Genomic DNA, 22,945 nt, shown 5'->3' on the forward strand with positions numbered 1-22,945 from the left:
CTGTGGAGGATGGGCTCTGAATTTTCAAGGACAATATGGTTTTCATAGAAGGGAGAGGGTTTTGTATTCCTGGACTGGAATAACTATTCAGATTCTACAGAAGACACATGGCCAAGTGATGGGAACTTGCCTGACAGCTAGTAAATATCCCCGTTTCACCTCAGTAATACCAAGCAGGAATACTTTCTGACAGAGGGATGGAAGCTAAAGCAATGGAACAACAAAACACTACAGCAACAATGAAAACTAAGTGATAACTTGAACTCCAGATTTTTCCATTGTGGCTCCACTCCCCTACATAGATGCCTATCCCCAACATTTATAGCACCACATAGCACCTATTTAAGGTCCACTCACTAAACTGTGGTGTTATTATTTTTTAAATGTATTATAGCTCAAGGTTCTAATAACACCTGGCACAAAGTATGTGAGTGAGTGAACGAATGGCTATGTCCTCCCCATACAAAAATGGAAAGACAATAAATGTACTTGGTTTTCTGTAAGCCAACAGAGTATGTTACCACAAATTTGAGTTCAGTGTTTCAAGTTTAGCAAAATTAATAAACACAGAAGACTTAAAAAGCTGCTTTTGTAAATAAGCCAAGGGAATTCTAGGCTTTGAAGATAAGTTATTGCTGCTAGCTGAGGTGTCTCCTTTCTTCTTGGCTTTGGAGCAGGCTGCAAACTTGAGGCCAGGGCAAAGGGTGGTAAAGCAGGCTTCCTGCAGGCTTATTCTACCACATCTTATAAATGGAGGCAGGATGATACGTTATTAATTCTCAATTAATTGTATAATTAAGACAAATGTTTCAAAGATTCAGTGCTTCATTTTTGAAAGTCAGAATCGAAATATGAAGAGTGCACATTATCAAAGGTTAGACATTCTTATATCAACTTCATGACAGAGTTGTAATATGTACACTGGACTTCTGGGGGTTGGTTTCATTGTTTAGGAACTAAAATTATTATCTATTACACCTCAAGTTTGACAGCTATTTATTTTCAAAGGTAAAATCCATTTGGTCAGGAAAATCCTTACTCAAAATTGCAAAGTTTCTAAACTGCCATTATCTCTCATTATTATTCTCTCCTCTGAGAATACTTTGACATTCTCAGGTTTACTACAACTTTGGCCTTTTTATAGCTTCTACTTTATGGAATTATCAAAGCTTGGGCATTTGATCTTCCCTGCAAATAGCTACTCCATGGTAGAATGGGCTATGTAGTTGGTTGTTAGTATCTTTTTTTTTTTTAACAGTGTTATGATTTAGATATGAAGTGTTCTCCAAAAGTTCATGTGTGAGACAATGCAATAATTTTCAGGGTGAGATGATTAAATTATGGGAGATATAACTTAATCAGTGGATTGGTCCATTGTTATGAATTAACCGGGCAGTAGCCGGAGACAGGTAAGATGTGGCTAGAGGAAGTAGGTCATTGTAGATATGACTTTGGAGTATATATTTTGTCCCCAGTGAGCAAAGCCTCTCTCCATTTCCTGGTTGCCATGCCCTAAGCTGCTTTCTCTGCCACACCTTCTGTAATGATGTTCTGCCTCACTTCAGGACACAAAGCCATGAAGTTGGCCAACCAAAGATTGAACCTCTGAAACTATGAACCAAAATAAACTTTTCCTCCTCTACATTGTTCTTGTTGGGTCTTTCAGTCACAGCAATGAAAAGCTGACTAAAACAGAAATTGGTACAGAGAATTGAGGTCATTGCTATAACTAACCTCACTGTGGTTTAGAAGCCTTTGGAGGTGGTTTTCTGGGGAGGAATATTTGAAAAGCTTAGAGATGCAAGCAGGAAAGCCTTTAAAATATTGCAAAATGAGATTAATGGACAATTTTGGTGAGAGCTCAAAATGCCAATAGGACTGTGGACAGTAAAGACTGGGTTCATGAAGTCTCAGAGAGGAAGAACTCAAATGGAAATTGAATTAGAGTTGTTAGTTTAACACATTGTTGTCTACATTTTGTCCATATCTTGAGACATGTGAGGCTGAATTTAAAGGTGACGAACTAATTAATCTGATGGAGGAAATTTCAATGCAGCACAGCATTCCAGTGGTGGCATGTATCGCTGGCAGCTTTTAGCCAAGTTTACTCTGATAGTCAGGAGCAGAAAGTAATGAAGAAAATTAATAAATTTACAATTTCACCAAAAAAACTGTGGCTAAGTAAGTTGTGGTTGTTAAAGACATTACAGCTACTTAAGAGATGCTAATTACTCTGCACAGAGACAACAGGAAAGATGGCTTGAGGGCATCTCAGAAATTGGCAAGATTGCACCCACCTCAGCTCAAGTAAAAATTCCTTTAAAAAAAGACCATGGAAACACACTGACTGCACAGAGAGAAAGGCCTAGGAAGCTTTTTCAACATGCTCAGTCACCCAGCACTTAGTGGTTGCTATAGCCATGGTACCAGGAGGCTTGGCTACTGCTCAAGATGGTGGCAGACCTTGGAATTAATCTCATGGCACTGGTTCTATAGTAATTCAAGATGCTGGAGTTAAGGCTTTATGAATGCTTCCACTGAGATTTGAAAGGAAGGCCTGGGAAGCCAGACAAAGTGTAGCAGGATTGGAATCCCTATGTGCTGCCCCTGGGAAGGTGATACATGAAGACATAAGATGGAAGCCAAAACTTCAGTGGAGACCCCCAAGATTAAGAGATTCCAATAATGTGAAACATGTGCCATGGAAAGCTGCAGTAACAGAGTAGAAACAAGACAAGTTAGAGGCCATGTGAGCTGCAACCAGCAAGGCTATAGGGGCAGAGCTATAAAAGCTCTTTGGAGAGGATACCACAATGCCATGTGCCCAAGATGGCTGAATGTGGAGCTAAAAGAATTTGTTTTACAAGCTGGATTTTGGTCTTTCTTTGGTTCTATCCCATTTTTCTATTCATTCATTGCTCTCTTTTGGAATGGAAAAGTTTATCTGTGCCATTATATATTGTAAATATGTAACTTGCTTTTGATCTTGCCTGGAGTGTCAGATGAGATTTTTAACTGGGACTTCTGGTCAATGCTGGAACTATTAAGACTATAGGGACTGACTAAATGTATTTTGCATTGTGAGATGGAAATGAGCTTTTAGGGGTCAGGGGCAGAACTATGTTGTTTAGATAAGAGATGGCCCCCAAAAACTCATGTGTGAGGCAATGCAAGAATTTTCAGAGGTGAAATGATTAGATTATGAGAGGTATGACCTAATCAGCAGGTCAATCCTCTGAAATGGATTAACTGGGTGGTAACTGTAGGAAGTTAGGGTGGGGTTGGAGGAAGTAGGTCACCAGAGATGTAACTCTAGGGTTTACATTTTGTCTCTGTGAGCAGAACTCTTTCTCTGCTTCCTGGTTGCCATATCCTGAGCTGCATTCCTCCTCCACACCCTATGCCATGATGTTCCGCCTCACCTTGGGCTTGAAGCTATGGAGTTGGCTGATCATGAAACTGAACCAAAACAAATGTTTCCTCCTCAAAATTGTTATTGTCAGGTCTTTTGATTATAGTGATGCAATGCTAACTAAAATATACAATAACACATACTGCCTTGAGTAGGAACCAGGCTCTGGACTAAGCCAATGTGATAACACTTTATCCCCGTGATAACTTTAAGTGGTGGATTTTATTGCTATTAGTCCTATGTTAGATGAGGAAACAGGCTTACAGAGGTCATGGAACCTGTTTAAGGTCACACAGTCAATAAATGTTGAAACTGGGATTTGAACGTAGGTCTGAAAAATACAAACTGCATGTCTTTAAGTAATGCATGTTGTATCTACAAATTATGAGTTTCTGAAGATGCACAGCTTCCCAGGGCTAAAGAAAAAGAAAACTACTGAAAGATTATCTCTGGTGAATCAAGGATATGAGGCTTCCCATGTGAAATTATCAATCAAAAAACATGGTAATTTATTTAAATGGCTGTTCACTGAGTAGAGCCAGCTATAAACAAGAAAATTGTTCTGCTGTGCAAACAAAGGTTGTTGGGAAACTCAGAGGCATCATGGTGGAGAGAAGTTATTCTCACCCTTGTGTATAAGAAAGAAGTCAGTGAAGTCCTAGGGTTCGGTTTTTGTTGGGGTAAAGGGTCTTGGCAAGTCATTTCACAAACTTAGATACTCCTCTGCACTTCAAGGGATATGTTTGTAAAGTATATGTTCCTTGTATCTTTAACCCTACTTTTCTAACACATTCACTCTGAGCTGTGCCAGGCAGGACAGTAGGTCTTTTCTTCATCAGACCATCTGGGTGGTATAACATTTAGTTCCGTTGGTCCTCTCAGAGTCATAAAACTGACTGTGGCCACAGAAGTGCTTTGAGATCTCTGACTAGGACAACCACACCAGGCATCCTGCCTAAAGAAGTATGATCCACATAAAAATTTAGCCACAGGCAGTAAACTCAGTTTTCATAACTCTGAAAACATATGATTTACAACACTGTACTTGTCACAGTTCCTGAGTCCATGACACAATATCTTTCACTTTACAAAGTTTTATCCTTCTCGTGGTTACAGGAAATTATTCGTTAAGAGTGGAAAACAATGTTTATTAGTTGAGTAAAAATACTAAATAAATAAATAAATAAATAAATAAAATTCTTGACACCTGAGAATGAAAGAAAAATGAGAGGAAAATCGAGAGTTTGCAATGACCCCAATTACTTATATAGAATTATAGCACATAAGACATATTAAAAAATTAGTAGAGTTGGCCCATTTGGGAACCAATTAAAAAGAAGCCAAACCCATAGAGTGGCACATTATTTCCATATCCTTAGGGAATGATATGAATTATTATTCTCAGAATAGAAGCAAGTGGGATCATGTTTTATGTTCAACTGAGGATGCCAAAGAACTGAGTCTTGCTTTATCCATTTGGCTCCTGTATTTAGATAAGACTAGTGATCACTAGCAGGTGCCCAACTTTCCTATGTCACTCCAGAATCCAGCATCAGGTCTTCTATTTTAATTGATTTCATTTCAATTATTTTTCCTCAATAATATTGCTGAATATTAGGAGCTAAGATTATTCCCATTTCATAGAAAAAAAAAAACCCTTGTCACTGATATGTAAATTAGCAACATTCAGAATACCAGGTTAGGACAAAGGTTTTCTAGAATCTAGGTCTCCTGACTCAAGCAGTTCCCTGAGCTTGACATACAGGTTAGTTCTCTCTTCCTATTGGTAACAACTATTCTCCTTAAGGCTCATACTGTTCTTTTGTCTTTGAGAATCATTTCCTTCCCTGAGGAAGTTTTATGGCTGCATGTAACTCCTGTGTCAATTTGTAAGGTCCACAATTTAGGCTGCTTGCATTGGAGAAGCAGCACTATTTGCAGTAGAGACTGTCTCTCGGAAACAATTATTAGAGAAAAATCTAAATCAAATGCAACAAGGACCACCAAATTAACCGTGTCTCCTTAAAAATTTTCTTTCCTGAGCACTGCACAAGCACAGTCAGTTTATCAATCTCTTTATGTAAATAATAGACATGAAGCAAGGGAAGAGGTCTGTTTATTATTTTTTGATCCTGTTTTGCTTCTGGCAAAATTTCACAAACAGCAGAAGTTGGCAGAACATTGATATTTTCTTCTGACTAGCTACTGTTCTCCAGCTACAAGTGCAGAGTACAACTGTGATTATTCTGGTCTGTAGGCCTCTGTCATGACTGAGGTCAGAACTGTCAAATGTACAAAAAAAATTCTCCACCGCTCTTTGAAATATGGACACTCATTTAACTGGTACTTTTCCTGAACTACAGAGCTCATGAGTTTGAGATCCACAGTCCACAGAGCAGGATAGGTCAGTCTCAACTCCCATCTTGCCTCTCTCTCTCTACCCTCTGTCTGAAAAGGCCCACTGTGAAATTATGTAAGTTCCTGAGCTCCCAGGGCCCTGGGAGCCCAGGGAAGATGTGGAGGAGGCTTGCCAATCCATGACCCAGAACTTTCTAGGAAGAAAGGCAGTTTTTTGAAGGGTCGGAAGTACAGAAAGAAGGTTGGAGGTGGAAGAATCTGTCCCTTCCCTCTGTTAGGCCTGTTCCTACCTAACCATGCTGGATTCCAGCCTTTGGCAAAGATTTGTGCTGCTCTGACATTTACTTTGGACACAGTGTTCTTGATAAAGAGCAACTAGCCCTCAAGAGGGCAGTGGGAAGGGAGTTAATATAGAAAAGTCATGCAGTATTGCTTCTGGTTTTAGTGGCGCAATGAGGGCCTCCAACAACTTGAGGGGTTAATAGGGGAGGGAGGGCCAACTGGGTTTATAATAATGAAAAACAAAAATGGAAACCTTTCTTAATTCCAAGAAAACAAGTCCAGCTATAATTAGGAAATGATGGGGGCACATAGCAGTGAATTATGTGTGCCCCCAGATCATCTAGACACCCAGTTGTGCCACCCCTTGCTGTGTGACTTTGGGAAAGTTTATTTAACTCTCAGAGTCTTTTTTGACTCATTAGGTAAATGAATATGGTGAGACCTAAGCATTAGGTATAGTTATGTTTATTTTCTAGAGGAGTAAACTTAACTCTCAGATGTTCATGAGAATTAAATAGAAGAACAATATATATAATCCTGAAAATAATCTGAGGTATATCATAGAGAACCCTTGAGAAGGGTAGGGAAGCTATACATCTAGTGTTACTATGTTTTAAATTCTGTAAATATTTCAAAAGCTTATTTGTAGTATAAAATGTAGAAGTCGAATGACCAATCACAGACCCAAATATTTCATCTAAATGTCAATAAACTCTGCTTACAACCTGCCTCTCAATGTGAGACCCTCATCTTTTCACTTGGGTGACCCAGTGGAAAAGTTCTCCTGCAGCCCAGGAGGCAGGGCTCTCTGGGTTCTGGATGCAGCTGCACAGGCTCAAGAAGCCCACAGGAAGAGTGATTGACAATTAATGAGCTGAAGAGAACCTGTTTCAACCCCACGTCATTCGTGGAATTATGAAACAAAACAATAAACTTCACAGGATAGAAGCTGCTGTGTCCAGGGTCAGCTCTGCAAAGGTAACTAGAAAATTGAAGGAGACCAGAGTGGGAGGAGAAGCCTCAAGTGAAACAAACAGAAATAGAATGGCTTTGCCCAAAATCCAATTGTGTAAAGCTAGAAGTGAGGAAGTCCCTTTACTCTAGAAGGCTGAGGGAGGAGGAGAAATTGGACTCTGAAACAAACTCTATTCTACTGGTTAATGTTTTACAATTGCCTCTGCTTGCTGCCAAGTTTCCTTTTTATATCCAATGACTTTATAGTGATTCGCAGAGTCCCACTCAGGTAAGTGTGCTTTTCCATACCACAAAATTCCACTTCCAAAGAAACGATTCAGGGAGATGAGAAACATTTCAAAACAGGAACACATGCATAGGCATTTGTCAGGTCTCAGAAAGACAGATTTTCGGGAACAAAGCTTTCTAATCCAAGATTTGTAGTACCATTTCACACATGTATTCAAGAAGATAAAGCATGTGGAATTGCTCCACAAAATGTCATGCACTATACCAGTGAAGGCATTAATATTATAATAGCTTTTCCGGGTTTACAAGATGCTATGCAGACATCAAATATTTCCTATAAAACAAGCTTTTTACAGGGCTCAAGATTAAAGTTATGATGTATAAGATTGTACTATGCTGGTGTTTCTAAGCCTTATGGAGGATCTCCTACATAGAGGGGGATCTAAGAGAATATATAGTCTATAAAATGAGTGAAGCAAAAGCATTCATAAGGTTTATTTATCAAATAGTAATCCATTCAAATCTAACAACAAATTTCAACAAATAATTATCATATTCATATTAAGTCTTCCCTGACTGAAGGAGTCAACAAATACAAAGAATATTCTTCAATAAAAAGAAATTAAATTCTTAGAAGAAATGAGCAATTCAGTTTTTAAAATACCTTCTTTAGATTAGTATGAGAAAGAGAGTGCTTAGTTTTAAAATTATCAGCAGGGCATTAGAAATTTTATGTACATTTTACAGGAGGTTTTTTTCCTATGTACTACTTTATACAACAACATGGAAAACTGGAAAGTTTCTACAAAATTAAAATCTCAAAGTTAACATAAATTTAGAAAATCACAATAATTTGGGAGGGGAATTCAGATAATATCTTTTTCAAATATATTCTTTTTTAAATTTTTATTTAGTTGTAGTTGGACACAATACCTTTATTTTATTTATTTATTTGTATGTGGTGCTGAGGATCGAACCAGTACCTTGCATGTGTAGGCAAGCACTTTACCACTGCCCCTTCTTTTTCTTTTTATACCTTATTTTATTTATTTATTTTTAAAGTGGTGCTGAGGATGGAACCCAACATCTCACAAGTGCCAGCGGTAGGAGATCGCTCTACCGCTGAGCCACAACCCCAGCCCCTCAAATATATTCTTATTGTTTCATCATTTTATTTCAGCTTGTGATGGTCTTTTCTTAGTATTCTCTACTAAACATGGGGATATCCTTTATCTGAAATGCTTAGGAGCAAAAGTGTTTTGGATTTCTAATATTTTTTTCAGATTTCAGAATATTTTCATATACATAATCAGACATCCTGGAGATGGGACCCTAGTCTAACACAACATTTATATATGTTTCATATATACCATCTAAATATAGCCAAAAGGCAATTTATACAACATTTTTAGTGTGCCTGTGTGTTGGCCACAACCTTTCACATGAGGTCAGATGTGAAATTTTCCACTTATTGGTCATCAGGAAGTTTCAGATTTTGGAGCATTTCAGATTTCAGATTTTTGGATCAAGGATGCTCAACCTGTACTAATATTTACCTTCAAGGGTTGTTATTAGTATTGAATAAGACAAAAAGATAGAAAAAACTAGCACAGTGCCTGGTAAGCATAAGTACTTTAAAAATTAGCTTCCCTTCTCTTTTTCAATGTAACAAATAAAACTGGAAAATAAACATTTGATTAGCGTTGCAGGCTGAATTGTGTCTTCTTAAAATTCATGTTGAATTCATAAGTCCTAATACCTTAGAATATGACTATATTTGGAGATAGGTCCTTTAAAGAGGTAATTAATATAAAAGAGGTCACATGGATGGACCCTAATGCAATTTTATTGGTATCCTTATAATAAGGCAAGATTAGGACTCACACACACACACACACACAGAGAGAGAGAGAGAGAGAGAGAGAGAGAGAGAGGGGAGAAAAACCGTGTGAAGACACAGGGAGAAGACCGTTTTCTATAAGTCAAGGAGAGAGGTCTTAGAAGGAACCAACTCTGCCAACACCTTGTTCTCAGACTTCAGAGAAAACAAATTTCTGTTGTCTAGGCTACTCAGTCTTTGATACTTTGTTATGGGAACCCTAACAAATTAATACAGACCATTAAAACATTAGCATGGTCTGCGATCTTAAAGTTATTTTCCATGACTAATAGAGTGCCAACCTTTGTGCAACTGTCTTTCTGGAACATCAGTTACAGATTGATCTGCTTACCACTTGCATTACGAAAGAGGAAACTGAAATCCCAATTATCCAAGGCCATTCCACATGAGGGTTTAGTGGCCTTCCTACTGTATGTGTTGCCATCACTGGGAGGGCATAAATGGTTTTCAGATGATTTTTAAAAGATCACTGTTTGTGGATTTTAAAGAACAGTGCAATTTAAACCAAGTGTTCCATCGATACAGTCTCATCCACTACTGCTGGGTAATGATGTTCATCTAAGGCCTTGATCTTACCTCTGTCCCACTACTGCTGGCCTTCCAACTCCTCACTCGGACACAGCCCTGTTTCTTCAGCTCCCCACTCTACTCTCAGCTTTAGAATTTACCACTAAGTGATTTCAAAGTCAGGAATACCGAAAATTGTCTCTTATACTGTTCAGAAGGAGAGTACTAATGTGCTTTGCTATTTTTCTAGAGAAGTTGAAACCTGGCCTAAACCCACAATTTCAAGGCAGTTCAGGACAACTGAGACAGAAACTGCTATCCATAGAAATCCACAATTGAAAAAGGCAATAATAGTTTTCATTACAATTTAAGATTTTTAAAAAATTATTTCAAATATTTTGGTGGACACCTTTTGAGGAGACGCACAAAAAATGTGGCATTATTTATGTCTGCCTTAGTAAACATGGGATAGAGTACACAATTTAATTTTCATCTGATGATATCTTGAAGTATCTTATTTACATGGATATGTAATATGTTTTTTCTTATATTGAGTACTCGGTCTGTATGAGGCATTTTGATAATTATATTCCCTCATCTAATTATATTCTGTTAATTATATTCCCTCATCTAATCCTTTTAATAACTCTGGGATAGTTGCTATTATTAGCTTCATTTTGCCCACATGGGAACCAAGGCTTAGAAATGTTAAATAATGTGACCAGTGTCACTCTGCTGGGAAGATGTAGGACTAGGGTTCAAATACAAGCTGCGTGATTCCAAAACCCTCCAATGGTTCCAAACTGTAGTTGCAGAAAGTTTGGAGCTGAGTTCAATGGATGGTGTCCCTGGGGCATTCTTTACCCCTGAGGTTATTTGAAAAGGTAATCTTCATCCCTGAGGTTATTTGAAAATGTAAGAAAGTGTATCTTGAAATTTAACCAACATGTTTCAATTATTTGCCCCTAAGAACAGCACAGGTTTCAACATACTACCAACATAACAACTCCTAGAAGACTGTCACAGAAGAAGGCATAAAAAAAACACACATGTCTCTATGTCCTATGCTACCATTTCATGAGCAAGCCCATAAACTGGATGCCCTGGCCAGTGATAAAACACAAAAATTTAAATGTGGAATTCATTCACACTTGGTGTTAGGACTAACAGAAGAGGAACTCATTGAATGGAATTCCTTCTCAGGTTTCTTGAAGACATCCTGCGAGAATGATTTCCTTTCTTTCTTGCCAAGTTTCCCCACCCTCTCCTTCTTCTAGGAAGCCAGCAATAAAAAAAAAAAAAAAAAAAAAAAAAAAAAAAAATCTAAGCAGCTTTGTCTGCCTTAGATCTAGAAGGGGAACAGGTGAGTTGGAATACTAGTGACAAGGATCTGAATTCACAGGGAAAGAGATTCACAGACCTTCCTACCCACAAGAGAAGAATGGTAGAGGGTTTGATGACTGTGAACCTGTTATACACAACACAAGGTTTTACATAAGTCCAATCACTTAGGGCCTCGGGATGGATTTCACTCTCTATTTTGAGAAATGCATTTAATAGGAAATGTGTTGTGTCCCTCAAAGTATCTGGGGGAAATTCTTTAAATTTTTCTAGTTTTATCTGGGTGGAGATGGTTGGCATATCATTAATGCTGGATTGTGAATCTGCCTTAATTCTTATAATAATTTTAAACAGTATAATTTCAGGGTAGTAAATCCATCAGGGGAAATTATGATTTTATAACTATACATACTTTTCCCCATTGTATCATTTGGTGAATATAAATGTATGTGAAATGCTACCATTCACTTATAGACACTGAATACTAATCAAAGGTTCTTGCTATCCATATGTATGATTTTCAGAATTAACCAGGAAGGGGGGAGTTGGAATGCAGGAAGAGAATGCCTACTTCAGCTCAAAATACTGACATGTAAATTAGGTACTTGGTGACTGCCAAGTTCTGTTTCAGTCTTCCTATAATTTTTTACTGTTGTGTTTTATCAGACTGCTAAGAGAGGCAAAGCAACACAAACCATTTTTATTTTAGTCAGCTCTGCCTTTGTCAGACCTTCAAAACTGTCAGGATTCCTATACCTTAGGAGAGAAATCATTTGTCAGTCTGGCCAGGTTTTTTTTGGACTTATATCAACTAATTTCCTTTATCTAACAGCACTAGCATATTCTGTCATTTTAGAGTTATTTTCCAAGTCCTTTATTTTATTTATTTATATGTGATGCTGAGGATTGAATATAGTGCCTCACACTTGCAAGGTGAGCACTTTACCATTGAGCCACAACCCCAGGCCTTCCAAGTTCTTCATTTAAGTGCCACTAGATTCTAAGTTGCTCCAAAATAAGAGAATTCACATCTTTTCAAACATTAGTGTATAAAATTTTATAGAAACCTGTCCTGCCCTAGATGGTATCATTCCCCAGTGGTAGCTATGGTCTTATGTAACTTTACAACATGAGGACTGAGGCTAGATGGATTGGCCAGTTCCGTGTGCATTCTGTTGTAGCTTTTCAACATTTTGTGAATTACTATCAAAAGCATCATTCATAATGCAAACGCTCTGCTTCTTTGCCAGCAGGAGGAAAAAATATCTTTGCAGGCCTCCCAGGAATTAATAAATTGCTTATACAACTCAACCAAACAGATTTTACCAATTAAAATTATCTATATTGGACCAGTTCACTTTATTTCATTGTACTGAGAGGGATTTTACAGAATCAAACACATTTTAGACCATGAAGTCAGAAACTAAATCTAAGCCACATCAATTCCTGAGTTTCAGTGAGTTCACGTCACCTCCGACCAGGGAGGGGGTTGGGACTCCTGAAGGGTTTCCTGCTTCTTTCCTGTGGGCAGTGACTTCACTTCCCAGCAGCCAGGGACTATTCTGAATTAGCTACAGGAATATCAGACCCTTTCAGAACTTGCCCAGAACTTTAGCTATATAATAAGATAAGTAAATTCAGATCTAGAAAGCAATCATTTATTTCTTCTGGCCCAGATATTTCTTTTTTTCAGGGGCAACTCAATGTTGTAGAGTTTTTTGCATATTTGATTTCATAGTTTTATAATTGTTAACTGTGTCTATACACTGACTCCTTAAATGTTCTCTCCAACATATGTATAGGGGCTGATTAGAATCTTCATTTGGTTATTAAGTTTTCATGAAAAGATGACGATCTTGCTTTTAACCAGTTGCCATCTTTAAAAACAGAGAATACTTGCAATGTCACTCCCCAAATTACAACTTCAAACTCTACTGCCTAATAATCCTTGCCAGAAATATATTCAAAGTGCATTATCTGAACAAACCACAGGCCATGCACTCTCCTAAATCAGCATTTCCAAATGTGTTCCCCAGGGAACACTGGTTTTGCAAGATTCATTTCCTGGTATCTGGTGAAAAGTGGTCTCATGATGAAATACACCAATTTAAATAAAATCAAACTAGTTTTTGCAGGATTTCTCTTAGTCTTTCCTAAGTGTGAATTTCCAAGAAAGGAAAGAGGATGCAGCATTTCCCAAAATTACTTAACCACAGAAACATTTTCCCTCCTTAATGTCTATCTAGTGGGACTAGTGTTCTGTGAGGCAGACTAAAAAACTCCTTCTAGATGGGCTCCATGCTATTTCTGGGTTTAAGACAGAGAATCAGAGGATTGCATATCTGAAACTCCTTAATTTTACTCATCACACCACCAGATATTTTTACTGAATTATAATTTGTTGTGACGTCCTTACTTCCACCATGAGATGTTATAAGACATAACCAAATGGTATTTGCTGTTGAATTCACTGTAGCAATGGCTAGCAGTACCATCCACTACATCTTGTAGTATTCTCTTTGGGAGATCTGTATGTGAAATTACTCTTATGTATCAAGTTCTTGGGAGATGTTTCTTCCAAATATGAATTCGTTGGAAAAGGTATGCTGGCAGAATTTTACTTTATGGATCTGGTAAATCTTTCCCTTGACCATGTTTTCCTCATTAGTGAAACTCAAGTTAAATTTGCAGCCTTTTTTGAATAACTATTCAGCATTGTACATTTTATATTTCTCTGTCTATCTTCTCCTAGTCTTATACATTGACCAACATTTTTCTATTCACTAGATTTATGTTTTTATAATCTTGATGAGTTGTATGTTCTTCTATAAACTGCCTCAAATTCTCTATTGCAAATCAATATATATCTTTCCCCACCCTCATATCATATTCCAATTAACCCTAAGGAGACAGCAAATACTTTTTTCATAATCTTTATTTTATTCAAATATATGGACTATAATTTGTGTTCAGGTTTACCTATGTTCTGCTTGTATTCTTTGATAGTCTCACCACTGTGTTCTCATAACTAATGAAACTCAGAGACAGGATATATCCTCTTTAATGATTTGTCTCCATTAAACCCCCACCTGTTTATTTTTCATTATGTAAAAAGTTTATCAAAGCCCACTTGTTGTTTGCTCTCTTTTAAAATTTATTTGGGGTCATCAATTGATATTGCTAAGACCGCTGGTGGTTTGTTTATTTTATTTTTAATTTGTGCTTCCATCTCTGTTCATGTTTAAGTTGCCAAGGAAATGAGGAATTATACAATATAAGAGTTGACCACTGTCCAGAATTTACTAGGAATGAAAGCACTCACCGTGGGAGGGAAAAGGAGAAAAATGAATCTCCATTCACTTAAACCAATGTTGCAGATTCCAACTTTGGCAACTGCCTGTATCTAGGATGTATATTTATAAAATCAGAGCTAATAAAAGCAGTGACATAGAGCTATTGAACCATTAGTTTGGTTAATCTGAAAATCTCAAGTTTTGTGTACTTATAAGCATATTGCTCTTCTGCTAATTTTCTTCTAGGACTTATTTCTTGGATGCTCACAGTTTCATTGTGTAATAACTTTCAACTGTTATTCAAAGCTCATTGAATTAATTCACTTAACAGATTTTCCTGTATCTTTGGTTAAACAGTATCCTTTCTGAATAGGCCCTTCAGTCACCAGCACTGAATAGAATGAGACTCTTGATTCATAAAATGTGAACTTATGACAGTCACCACTTAAAAACAAAAAAACTTGAGCAATACTTGACTGATACAGTCTTAGCCTGTTTTATGCATTCCATTTCTTTTTCTGCCAGTGTATTCACCCTCTTGTTGTGAAAGTAGTTGGGTAAAAAAGTACTAAACACAAAGAAAGGGCAATTCCAAAAGAACAAATGAGGGCTTAATTTAGGCTGACGCTACCCAGTTGTTGGGGGTCTCACCAGGGATGGGCAACATTCACCACTTAGGTTGGGCAAATTCTCAAAATGCCATTTGACAGAGTAATGGGAGAGAATGTGTCAGTAGGGCCCACTTGCCTTAGCTGAGGACATAGAAAAGGAAGCATATTCGACTCTAGTTAAGTTGAATGCAGTTGCTGTATCTATTTAAAGATCATCTCAGATTAAAAAAAAAAAAGTCAATGAAAATGAGAGTGCCCTGAGACAGAATGGTTTCCACAAGTTTCTTTATAATTACAGTAATACTGACATTTATGTAGCCCACAAGACTGGACTTCTAACATTCCTATCATGTGAACAATGAGAGTATTACACAGGCATCAAAGAAGCAGGTTCAGGTAACTGATGAATGACATAATAAGGAAAATATACATAAAAACTGTCTTTTTTCATAAGGTTATAGCTGCAATCAAAGAATTCTAGAATTTCAGAGATGATGGGTACTTTAGCGATGGTTTAATCCAAGACTTTAAGAAAAAAGTTTCAGAGAAGTTGTGATATTCTGTCACATAATAAATTAGTAGCAGGAATAGAACAAAAACCTGACTTTCACTTTACCATTTCTTTGACAAACTGTAGAAAAATTGGAAGCCACTAATTGATTTCATGTAATAAAACTGTTCTGTTTCCTTTGTAGTTTTTTTTTTTTTTTTAAGTTAGGTTAAGTTTACCTTGTTTCTATGCTTATTCAAGGAGTACTGACTGAACAACAGAGAAAATTCCACAGCACAAGAACCAGAATAAACCTGTGCAATCACAGTCCATCTATTTCATCAAGAAATGAGGCCCAGTGAAGTTGTGGAACTTGCCATCGTAAAGAATGAGAAAATGTCTACACGTTCTGGATCCCTGTCTCCTTCTTCCAGCTTCTACTTTCTAATAAAGTGGAAAACACATCATGCTGTTTTCTAAGCATAAAAAATAAAATTAAAAGTTTAACTGATACTTAATTTCTTCATAAAGAAAGCAATCACATTTATGTCTACTTGGATTTGGATTTCTCAAATTATGTGTGTGAATGTTAGACATTAAACATGGTGTTCCTGTACCAGTAGATCACAACCCTTAGATAATGACAGAGAAATCCAGTTCTTCCACTCATACTCATTAATTAGGACAGCTACTGACTATCAAAAAGACTCAGAAATATGGTATAGATATACAATGAAGTATTATTTGCCTTAAAAGGGAAATAAATCCTGTCAAAATGCTACAACAAAGATGAACCTCAAGGACATTATGCTAAATGAAATAAACTGGTCACGAAAAGAAATGCTGTATGATTCCACTTATATGAGTTACCTAGAGTTGACAAATTCATAGAGATACAAAGTACAATGGTGGTTACCAGGGGCTCGGAAGAGGGAGGTATAAGGAGCTACTTTTTAAAGGATTTAGAGTTTCAATTTTGTAAGATGAAAAGAGTTATGGAGTTGGATGGTGGTGATGCTTGAAAAAAATTATGAATTATGAGTATATTCAATATCATTAAACTGTTCACTTGAAAATGGTTAAGATGGCAAATTTGGGGGTCAAATTGTAGCTCAGTGGTAGAGTGCTCGTCTTGCATGTGTGAGGCACTGGGTTTGATCCTCAGCACCACATAAAAATAAAAAAAAATAAAGGTATCATGTTCATCTACAACTAAAAACAATTAAAAAAAACTTTAAACAAAGATGGAAAATTTAATAGAAAAAAATCTAATTCTTTCTTATCATGGACGTAACTGTTCCTCCTCCACCCACTTAGCATCTTCTCTCTTCTCTATTCTCAAGTGTCTGTCCATGAGGGAAATAAGGACCATTATTATTTCCCTTCTCTCTCTCTCTCTCTCTCTCTCTCTCTCTCTCTCTCTCTCTCTCTCTCTGCAATAATTTCCCTATTGATTCAATCAAGAATGTGGGGGTTGGAATTAAGGACAGTATGACTTCTGATAAACTTTCACTCTGCAATATATCACTTTATTTTAAAGATCTCTTTACTTAATAAACTACAGAACAACAAGACAAAAAGCTTACAGATATGATGTGCGTATATTTTGGAATGTACCTGAAGATGAGCACGTTTAGATTCATCCTGGGTTTGGGTAACTAATTCTGATCCTATGCATCATCAAAGAGTCCTTTATTTATCCTCCTTGTTTTTCCTCCCCATGAGTGTATCTGCTGTTGAATCATGTCCATGCCATTCAGTGATTATATCACTACAATGAGGTCACTGGGGAGCAACTTACTCCTGTTTGCACTGTTCCCACCAGTCATGAGAAATTATAAGTAGTGATAACCAAAATTATATTAGAATAGTGCTAAATTTTCTTTGAAAGATGTAAAGCAGAGTAAAATGATAGCCACAAAGCTTAAATTTTTACTGATGTGGCTATCATTTCCAGATATTAATACAGGTACTACAAAAATAATGTTATTATTAATTTAATATACACTTGATAAATCTTAAGTGAAAGATTAGATCATTGGTAAAACAACTTGACACCTTGTACCAGTGGGTACTAACTAATCAAGAGATTACATAGTTCTTTGTTCCCACTAGAGAAATAAAACCAACCTGGAAACTTCATAATAAATGACCAATTTTGGTTCTGTAATATGATTCATTGTTGTCTCCTGAGTAAAAAGCCTAAATGGCCTTTGATACATTATATGATCCAAAATTCAATCATAGGTTGTTTAGCATTCATTATAAAAACTGAAAAACTGCCGAATGCACTGTAGATCATAGGTGTTAGACCTGTATTCAAATACCAGCTCTTACAATGTGACCTTGGACAAGTTAATTGAACTCCATATATCTCGGGCTTTATCACTTCTAAAATGGGTATAATAGAATTTAATTATAAGGATTTTTCAAGGAAAAAAATAAATTAAAATTTATAGAAAACTCTCATAGCAGCGCCTGGTAAATTGTGAATATTCAAATATTCTTTATTGTGACAGAAAACCAGTCTTACATTTACAATATATTATACAGTAAACTCAATAATGTCCGTTTGCTTTTGCTTTCTGTCTTACTAATCCACAATATGATATTAACAAATGATGATTTCTGAATCACCAAATTGTTGGCATTCTTTCATGCTTCCCTATGATCTTGATCATCCCTTTAAATTTTTAGGTATTCATTGGCTTCAAAAATTCCATCGCTCAGTATAAAAAGGTGAGGATGTTTAAATTTTCTAGTTGAATTTAAACATGAAACATAGAGTGCCCATGTCTGTGTGAGAGTGTATTTTCAGTGATAATGAAAGTGTTCAGATCTTCAAATCTTTAATGGAAAAACAACCCTCAGCCAAAAAAAAAAAAAAAACATAAATAATTTCTTAATGAAATCAATTATTGTGAATACACCTAAGATGGTCTTCAAAGAAATTTCATTGAATTCTATGTGATATTTCTAAGATGTTATTCTCTTCATATGCATGCTGAGGAACATTTATAGATTATAGATGATACTTTACCATCAAACATTTATTAAACCCTTTGTCCATAAAGATGATAGCATCTGGAAAAGCACCATTGTAAGACACTTCCAAAGCTAAAATGGAGCTGTTTTTTATTCTAAGCCTAATGTATTTTTAAATCAAACCACAGGGAAATACTTTTGTTTCTATTCAATCAAGACCTGCACACAGAGTTTATGGAATGACATAATATCCTTCCTGAAATCAGACCGGTATGTAGGACCAGTATCCTTCACACATAACCAGTTCCTGAACCTTTACAAACAAATCCCAATTTCCAAGGAAACAATATCATCAAATGTTGCTCACTAGAATACATATTGTTCCTCCTGGAAATATTACAATAAGATTTTTGCAATTACAAATTTCAACTTCCCCTCTAAAATTCAATATAAACTTATGTTCATTTATTGAAATGGAAACAGTAATTTTATAATGGCTCTAGAAAGTCCTGATAAAATCATATAGTACCAAAAGAATAATTAGTTTTATTAGTCCAGGAGGGGGTAGTTATTAACTGTTTGTGCATTTGTGTTTTAAATCGGCACCTTTCCATCCTTAACTTTCCATCCTATAAGGAGTATGTTTTGCTTTATTGGGGGGAATATTAAGTTTTAGAAATGCCCAAGCTTCAAGGTTGTTTTCTCCCCCCAAGAATTTAAAAAAATTTAAAAAATCTAGCAGCTTATAATCAATATTCTCTCCTCTTTGCCTGAGGAAGCTAATGCTTCTGTGTGCAGGTCACAGGATTTGTTCTGAAGTAAACAAACACATTTATTCTTTACCAGAAAAACAATATCAAAAGATCAGTGGCAACTCCTGACATAAACATACAAACAGGAAGAGAATATGATTCTAGTTGTCAGCCCAGTGGCTTTAAGAATAGATTTCTTACTTTCCCCTCTTAACTGAAGATGTTCTAAGAACTCTGGGCAGGGTGGACATTTAGTCCCCTGTCTTCTTCCTTAATTAAATAAACAAGTGTCCACGTTTTAAATGTGGCCAGTGTGAGGAACCCGCAGAAAGCTCCAAAAACAAACACTGAGTAAACCTTTCTCGTTTGTTCTGTAGACACACGTACGTTTTGGAATTTATGATTCACTGTCTCACGGTGAAGTTTTTTATGCACTTTATATTGAGTTATGTGGCAGCTAAGAGCTGTCACAGTTTGCTTAAAACTGCAGCTTAAAGTTATTTTTAAAAGTTAAGTGCAGCGTGGCATAGAAATCCATACATTGTAAAGTGAAAACAATAACTCAAAAAACTGGGTTAGCGTGAAACAGAGCCAACAGAAATCAGAATTAGCAACAGCCTTTCACTGCCGGCAACTCACCTTGTTGAATTTTAGTCACTAGCTGATGGCGTGCTAGAATCCGGCTCATCCTGTAAGGAGAGCGTCTTGTAGTCTGATCAAATCGCAAGAACATCTCCTGGCCCTCAGGTGTCATGGAATTTAGATAGTAGCAGCCTGAAGCTGGGGTCCTGGGCACCTGACTGAACATCTCGGCAGATTTTCTATTGCCACCTCAGTCTGCCTGTGGCTGTTTGCAACTGTCCCCAGCCTCGGTCTAAAGGCACCAAGCCCAGGAGAGCTCAACAGACCAAGCGATTTTTAAAAGAAAAAGGAGTGCCAAAAGCCACAACTCAGAATTCCAATCCCCGGGCCCTCACGTGACTTCCAGGATCCAATCAGAGGACGCGAGAAAACTGGAAACGTTCGCAGTCAGCCCCAAGCCCCGCAGAGAGGCAGGCAGTTCAAGCAGCTTGGATCCCCCACGCAGTGCTAAAAGAGAGTACAAGTATTTGACATGCCTCAGAGCTGACGAAGCACCCAAGCCCAGCACGCACTAGAAGAGTTAAAAGAGAAAAGAAAAAAAAAAAAAAACAGAAGCCAACAAGCTTTGGGCATAGGAAACCTTTCAGGATACAAAAGTTAAGAGAAAGTTTCTTGGCTTTATATAAATAATGCTGTTGCAGGCAGGTAAAAAAAAAAAAAAAGTAGAAGTGATAAATGTCTTAAGTAAGAAACAATTTCAGTAAGCACCCATAACAGAGTATAAACTACCAACCTTCATTACAAGGAAATAAATAAAGATTTTTTTCAATGAAAAACAAGCTTTCTACTCTGGCTTTAAGGAATAAATATGCAAGATTTCTGCCCTTCAAGGATGGGACCTGTAGGGCTCTTACAGATAAGACTCAAAAAAGCAAACTATGCAAAGATTATTTATTAAAAGTCCATACATTCTCCTTTACTTTTTCTATTTACCCAATTTTTAATCACCAAGAAGCAAAATATAATGAGGAGTACCTATCACATTTACAACACTGCTAAGAATCACTACACAGTGTGCAAAATACTGCAAATATGACTACTGCCAACCTACTGTACTGTAGATGGACAGAGATGTTATGCAAAAGCTTATAATACAAGGCCACATGTGAGAGGTGATTTTAAAAGACAAACACAATGCCAGGTGAGCAATATTATTTCTGACTGGGATGATGATTACCAAGCCAGGCACAGAAGAAAATTGTGTGTGTGTGTGTGTGTGTGTGTGTGTGTGTGTGTGTGTAATGAAGGTTGGGGAGGGCTTTGCAGAATGGACTATGTCCACATTGTGTGCAGGCTGGGAATCAGAGTGCATGTTTAAGGAAACTGCTAGTAATTCAATTTGGTCATATCCAAGTATCCATGTGGGATAAATTAGAATGCCCTCACCCCATTTTTCCTCTTTACAATTGTTTGATGTAAAGAGAAAAAAGTCCATGGAAAACCTGTTATCAAATTCTGAGCCTGGGTGGAAGAATAAACTTCTTTAATAAAGAAGTATATGGCCAGGTTGTTTTACATTTGGCTGACTCAACCTGAAACATGGCATAATAATGAGAAATTCTCAATTAAAAGTGTAGCACGACTTTGATTAGGACCTCAATTCTTGTTACTGTGGCTCTCTGGTAGCGGTTAGCTTTAACACCTTTCCTGGCTGGAATTTTTGATATCCTGATACTAGAACTTACACTGTCATGGCAATTGTGAACCTTTTCTGATTTACATAAGAGGAGGCAAATGTTAGTTTTCAGGTTGGCATCATATTAGAAAAAGAAAGATAGATCTCACTGGATCATACTGTGCACTTTCCATTCTTTCTTAGGATTTGATCAAAGTTTTTTTTTTTTTTTTTTTTTTTTTTTTTTTTTTTTTTTTGTTCCCTAGCATCCCTTTTAGAAAGGTGAGAGGGATCTAGTGAGTGGTAGGGCAAAAGCATGGACATGAATAGTAGAAAGGTTTAGTACAATATTGCAATATTAGATGCCTGGAAAGTCCATTAGCTAAGTTCATAGAGTCAGCACTGCCTGCCATCTGATCAAGGTGCTTCTATTGTCTGCCACTTCGTGAATATACTTCTGGTTTGGTAGACCAACACTGAGGGCATCCTTGTCATAAACCTTTCATCAAGCCAGAAACTTGCCAGTTATTGCCTTTTCACTAGGTAGGAGAGAATGGAAGAAGGGTGGACAGTGAAGGAAGAGAAGGACATGGAATTTGGGGACTTCTGACATGTTTCAGGAAGCTAAGCAAAGGAGAGTAAAAGGCAGGAAATAATATGTAGTCATTTTATAGTTGTGAATACACTTAAAGATTGGCTATTCTCAATGACAATCTTGCAATTCATTGCTTTCTTGGCTGCATTTTAAAAAGTAATCAAATTATGTGATGTGTATGTATGAATATACCACAATAAAACATCCTATTCTGTATAATTATTATGCACCAATAAAAATTTTTTAATTGAGTTGAATGCAACATAAAAAATAAATAGAATGATTCTTCCTGAGAAACACTTTGTTTGCATAATAATGAATATGACAAAGTCCTAGGGTGTTTCTGATGTTTTCTTGTTCTGAAAACATCAAGATCATAAATATGTATACTTTGACATGTAAACAGATGAAATAATATTTCATAGATTGACACAAACTGAATTTAAATTAGAGAAAAAAAGGAATTTTATTCCCTGATTAAAAGAAAGAAAATGAGAATAAGCCTAATTTTTCAAAATTAAAAAGAAAAAGCAAAATGTTTTAACAAGAGGATCAAGGAAGAATTATGTATTGAGAACTCTGTCTCCTCATGTCATATATAAGGTCCCAAGTCTTATTTTATGGTTCAATTAGCATCTACAAATTCATGTGACTGCTCATCATGTTTTTGCCATTTTATATTTCCCAAGTAGTATATTTAAAGTAGATAGGTAATATTATTTTCTTATTAGCATTACTTTACGCTAATGTCTTTCCATTGCAATGAAACCTGTATTTTTGTGTGTGTGTGTGGTCCTGGGTGTTGTATATGTGAAGCAAGCACTCTACTAATTGAGCTAAATCCTAACCCAATCTGTACTCTTTTAATGAATTGTGTGTGTGTGTGTGTGTGTGTGTGTGTGTGTGTGTGTTAAATCATTTAGTACCAGTGGAAGAAAAATTACTACTGGGGTGGGAGT

General features: G+C 36.6%; 1 protein-coding gene across 3 annotated transcripts in view; it reads right to left on the reverse strand.

The window, feature by feature from the left end:
- Nucleotides 1–22,945, reverse strand: part of Stard13 (StAR related lipid transfer domain containing 13) — a 342,624-nt gene that overhangs the window by 143,562 nt on the left and 176,117 nt on the right. Inside the window, exon 1 of one of the 3 annotated variants that reach the window (XM_077795153.1) lies at nt 19,774–20,027. The exons of the other annotated variants lie outside the window; for them this stretch is intronic. Coding sequence (XP_077651279.1) covers nt 19,774–19,942 — 169 coding nt within the window. The 5' untranslated portion in view covers nt 19,943–20,027. Of the gene's footprint in view, nt 1–19,773; nt 20,028–22,945 lie in introns of those variants that run through there. 3 annotated transcript variants of the gene reach the window in all.

Source organism: Urocitellus parryii, chromosome 2 (genome assembly GCF_045843805.1).
Source record: "Urocitellus parryii isolate mUroPar1 chromosome 2, mUroPar1.hap1, whole genome shotgun sequence".
Classification (NCBI taxonomy): domain Eukaryota; kingdom Metazoa; phylum Chordata; class Mammalia; order Rodentia; family Sciuridae; genus Urocitellus; species Urocitellus parryii.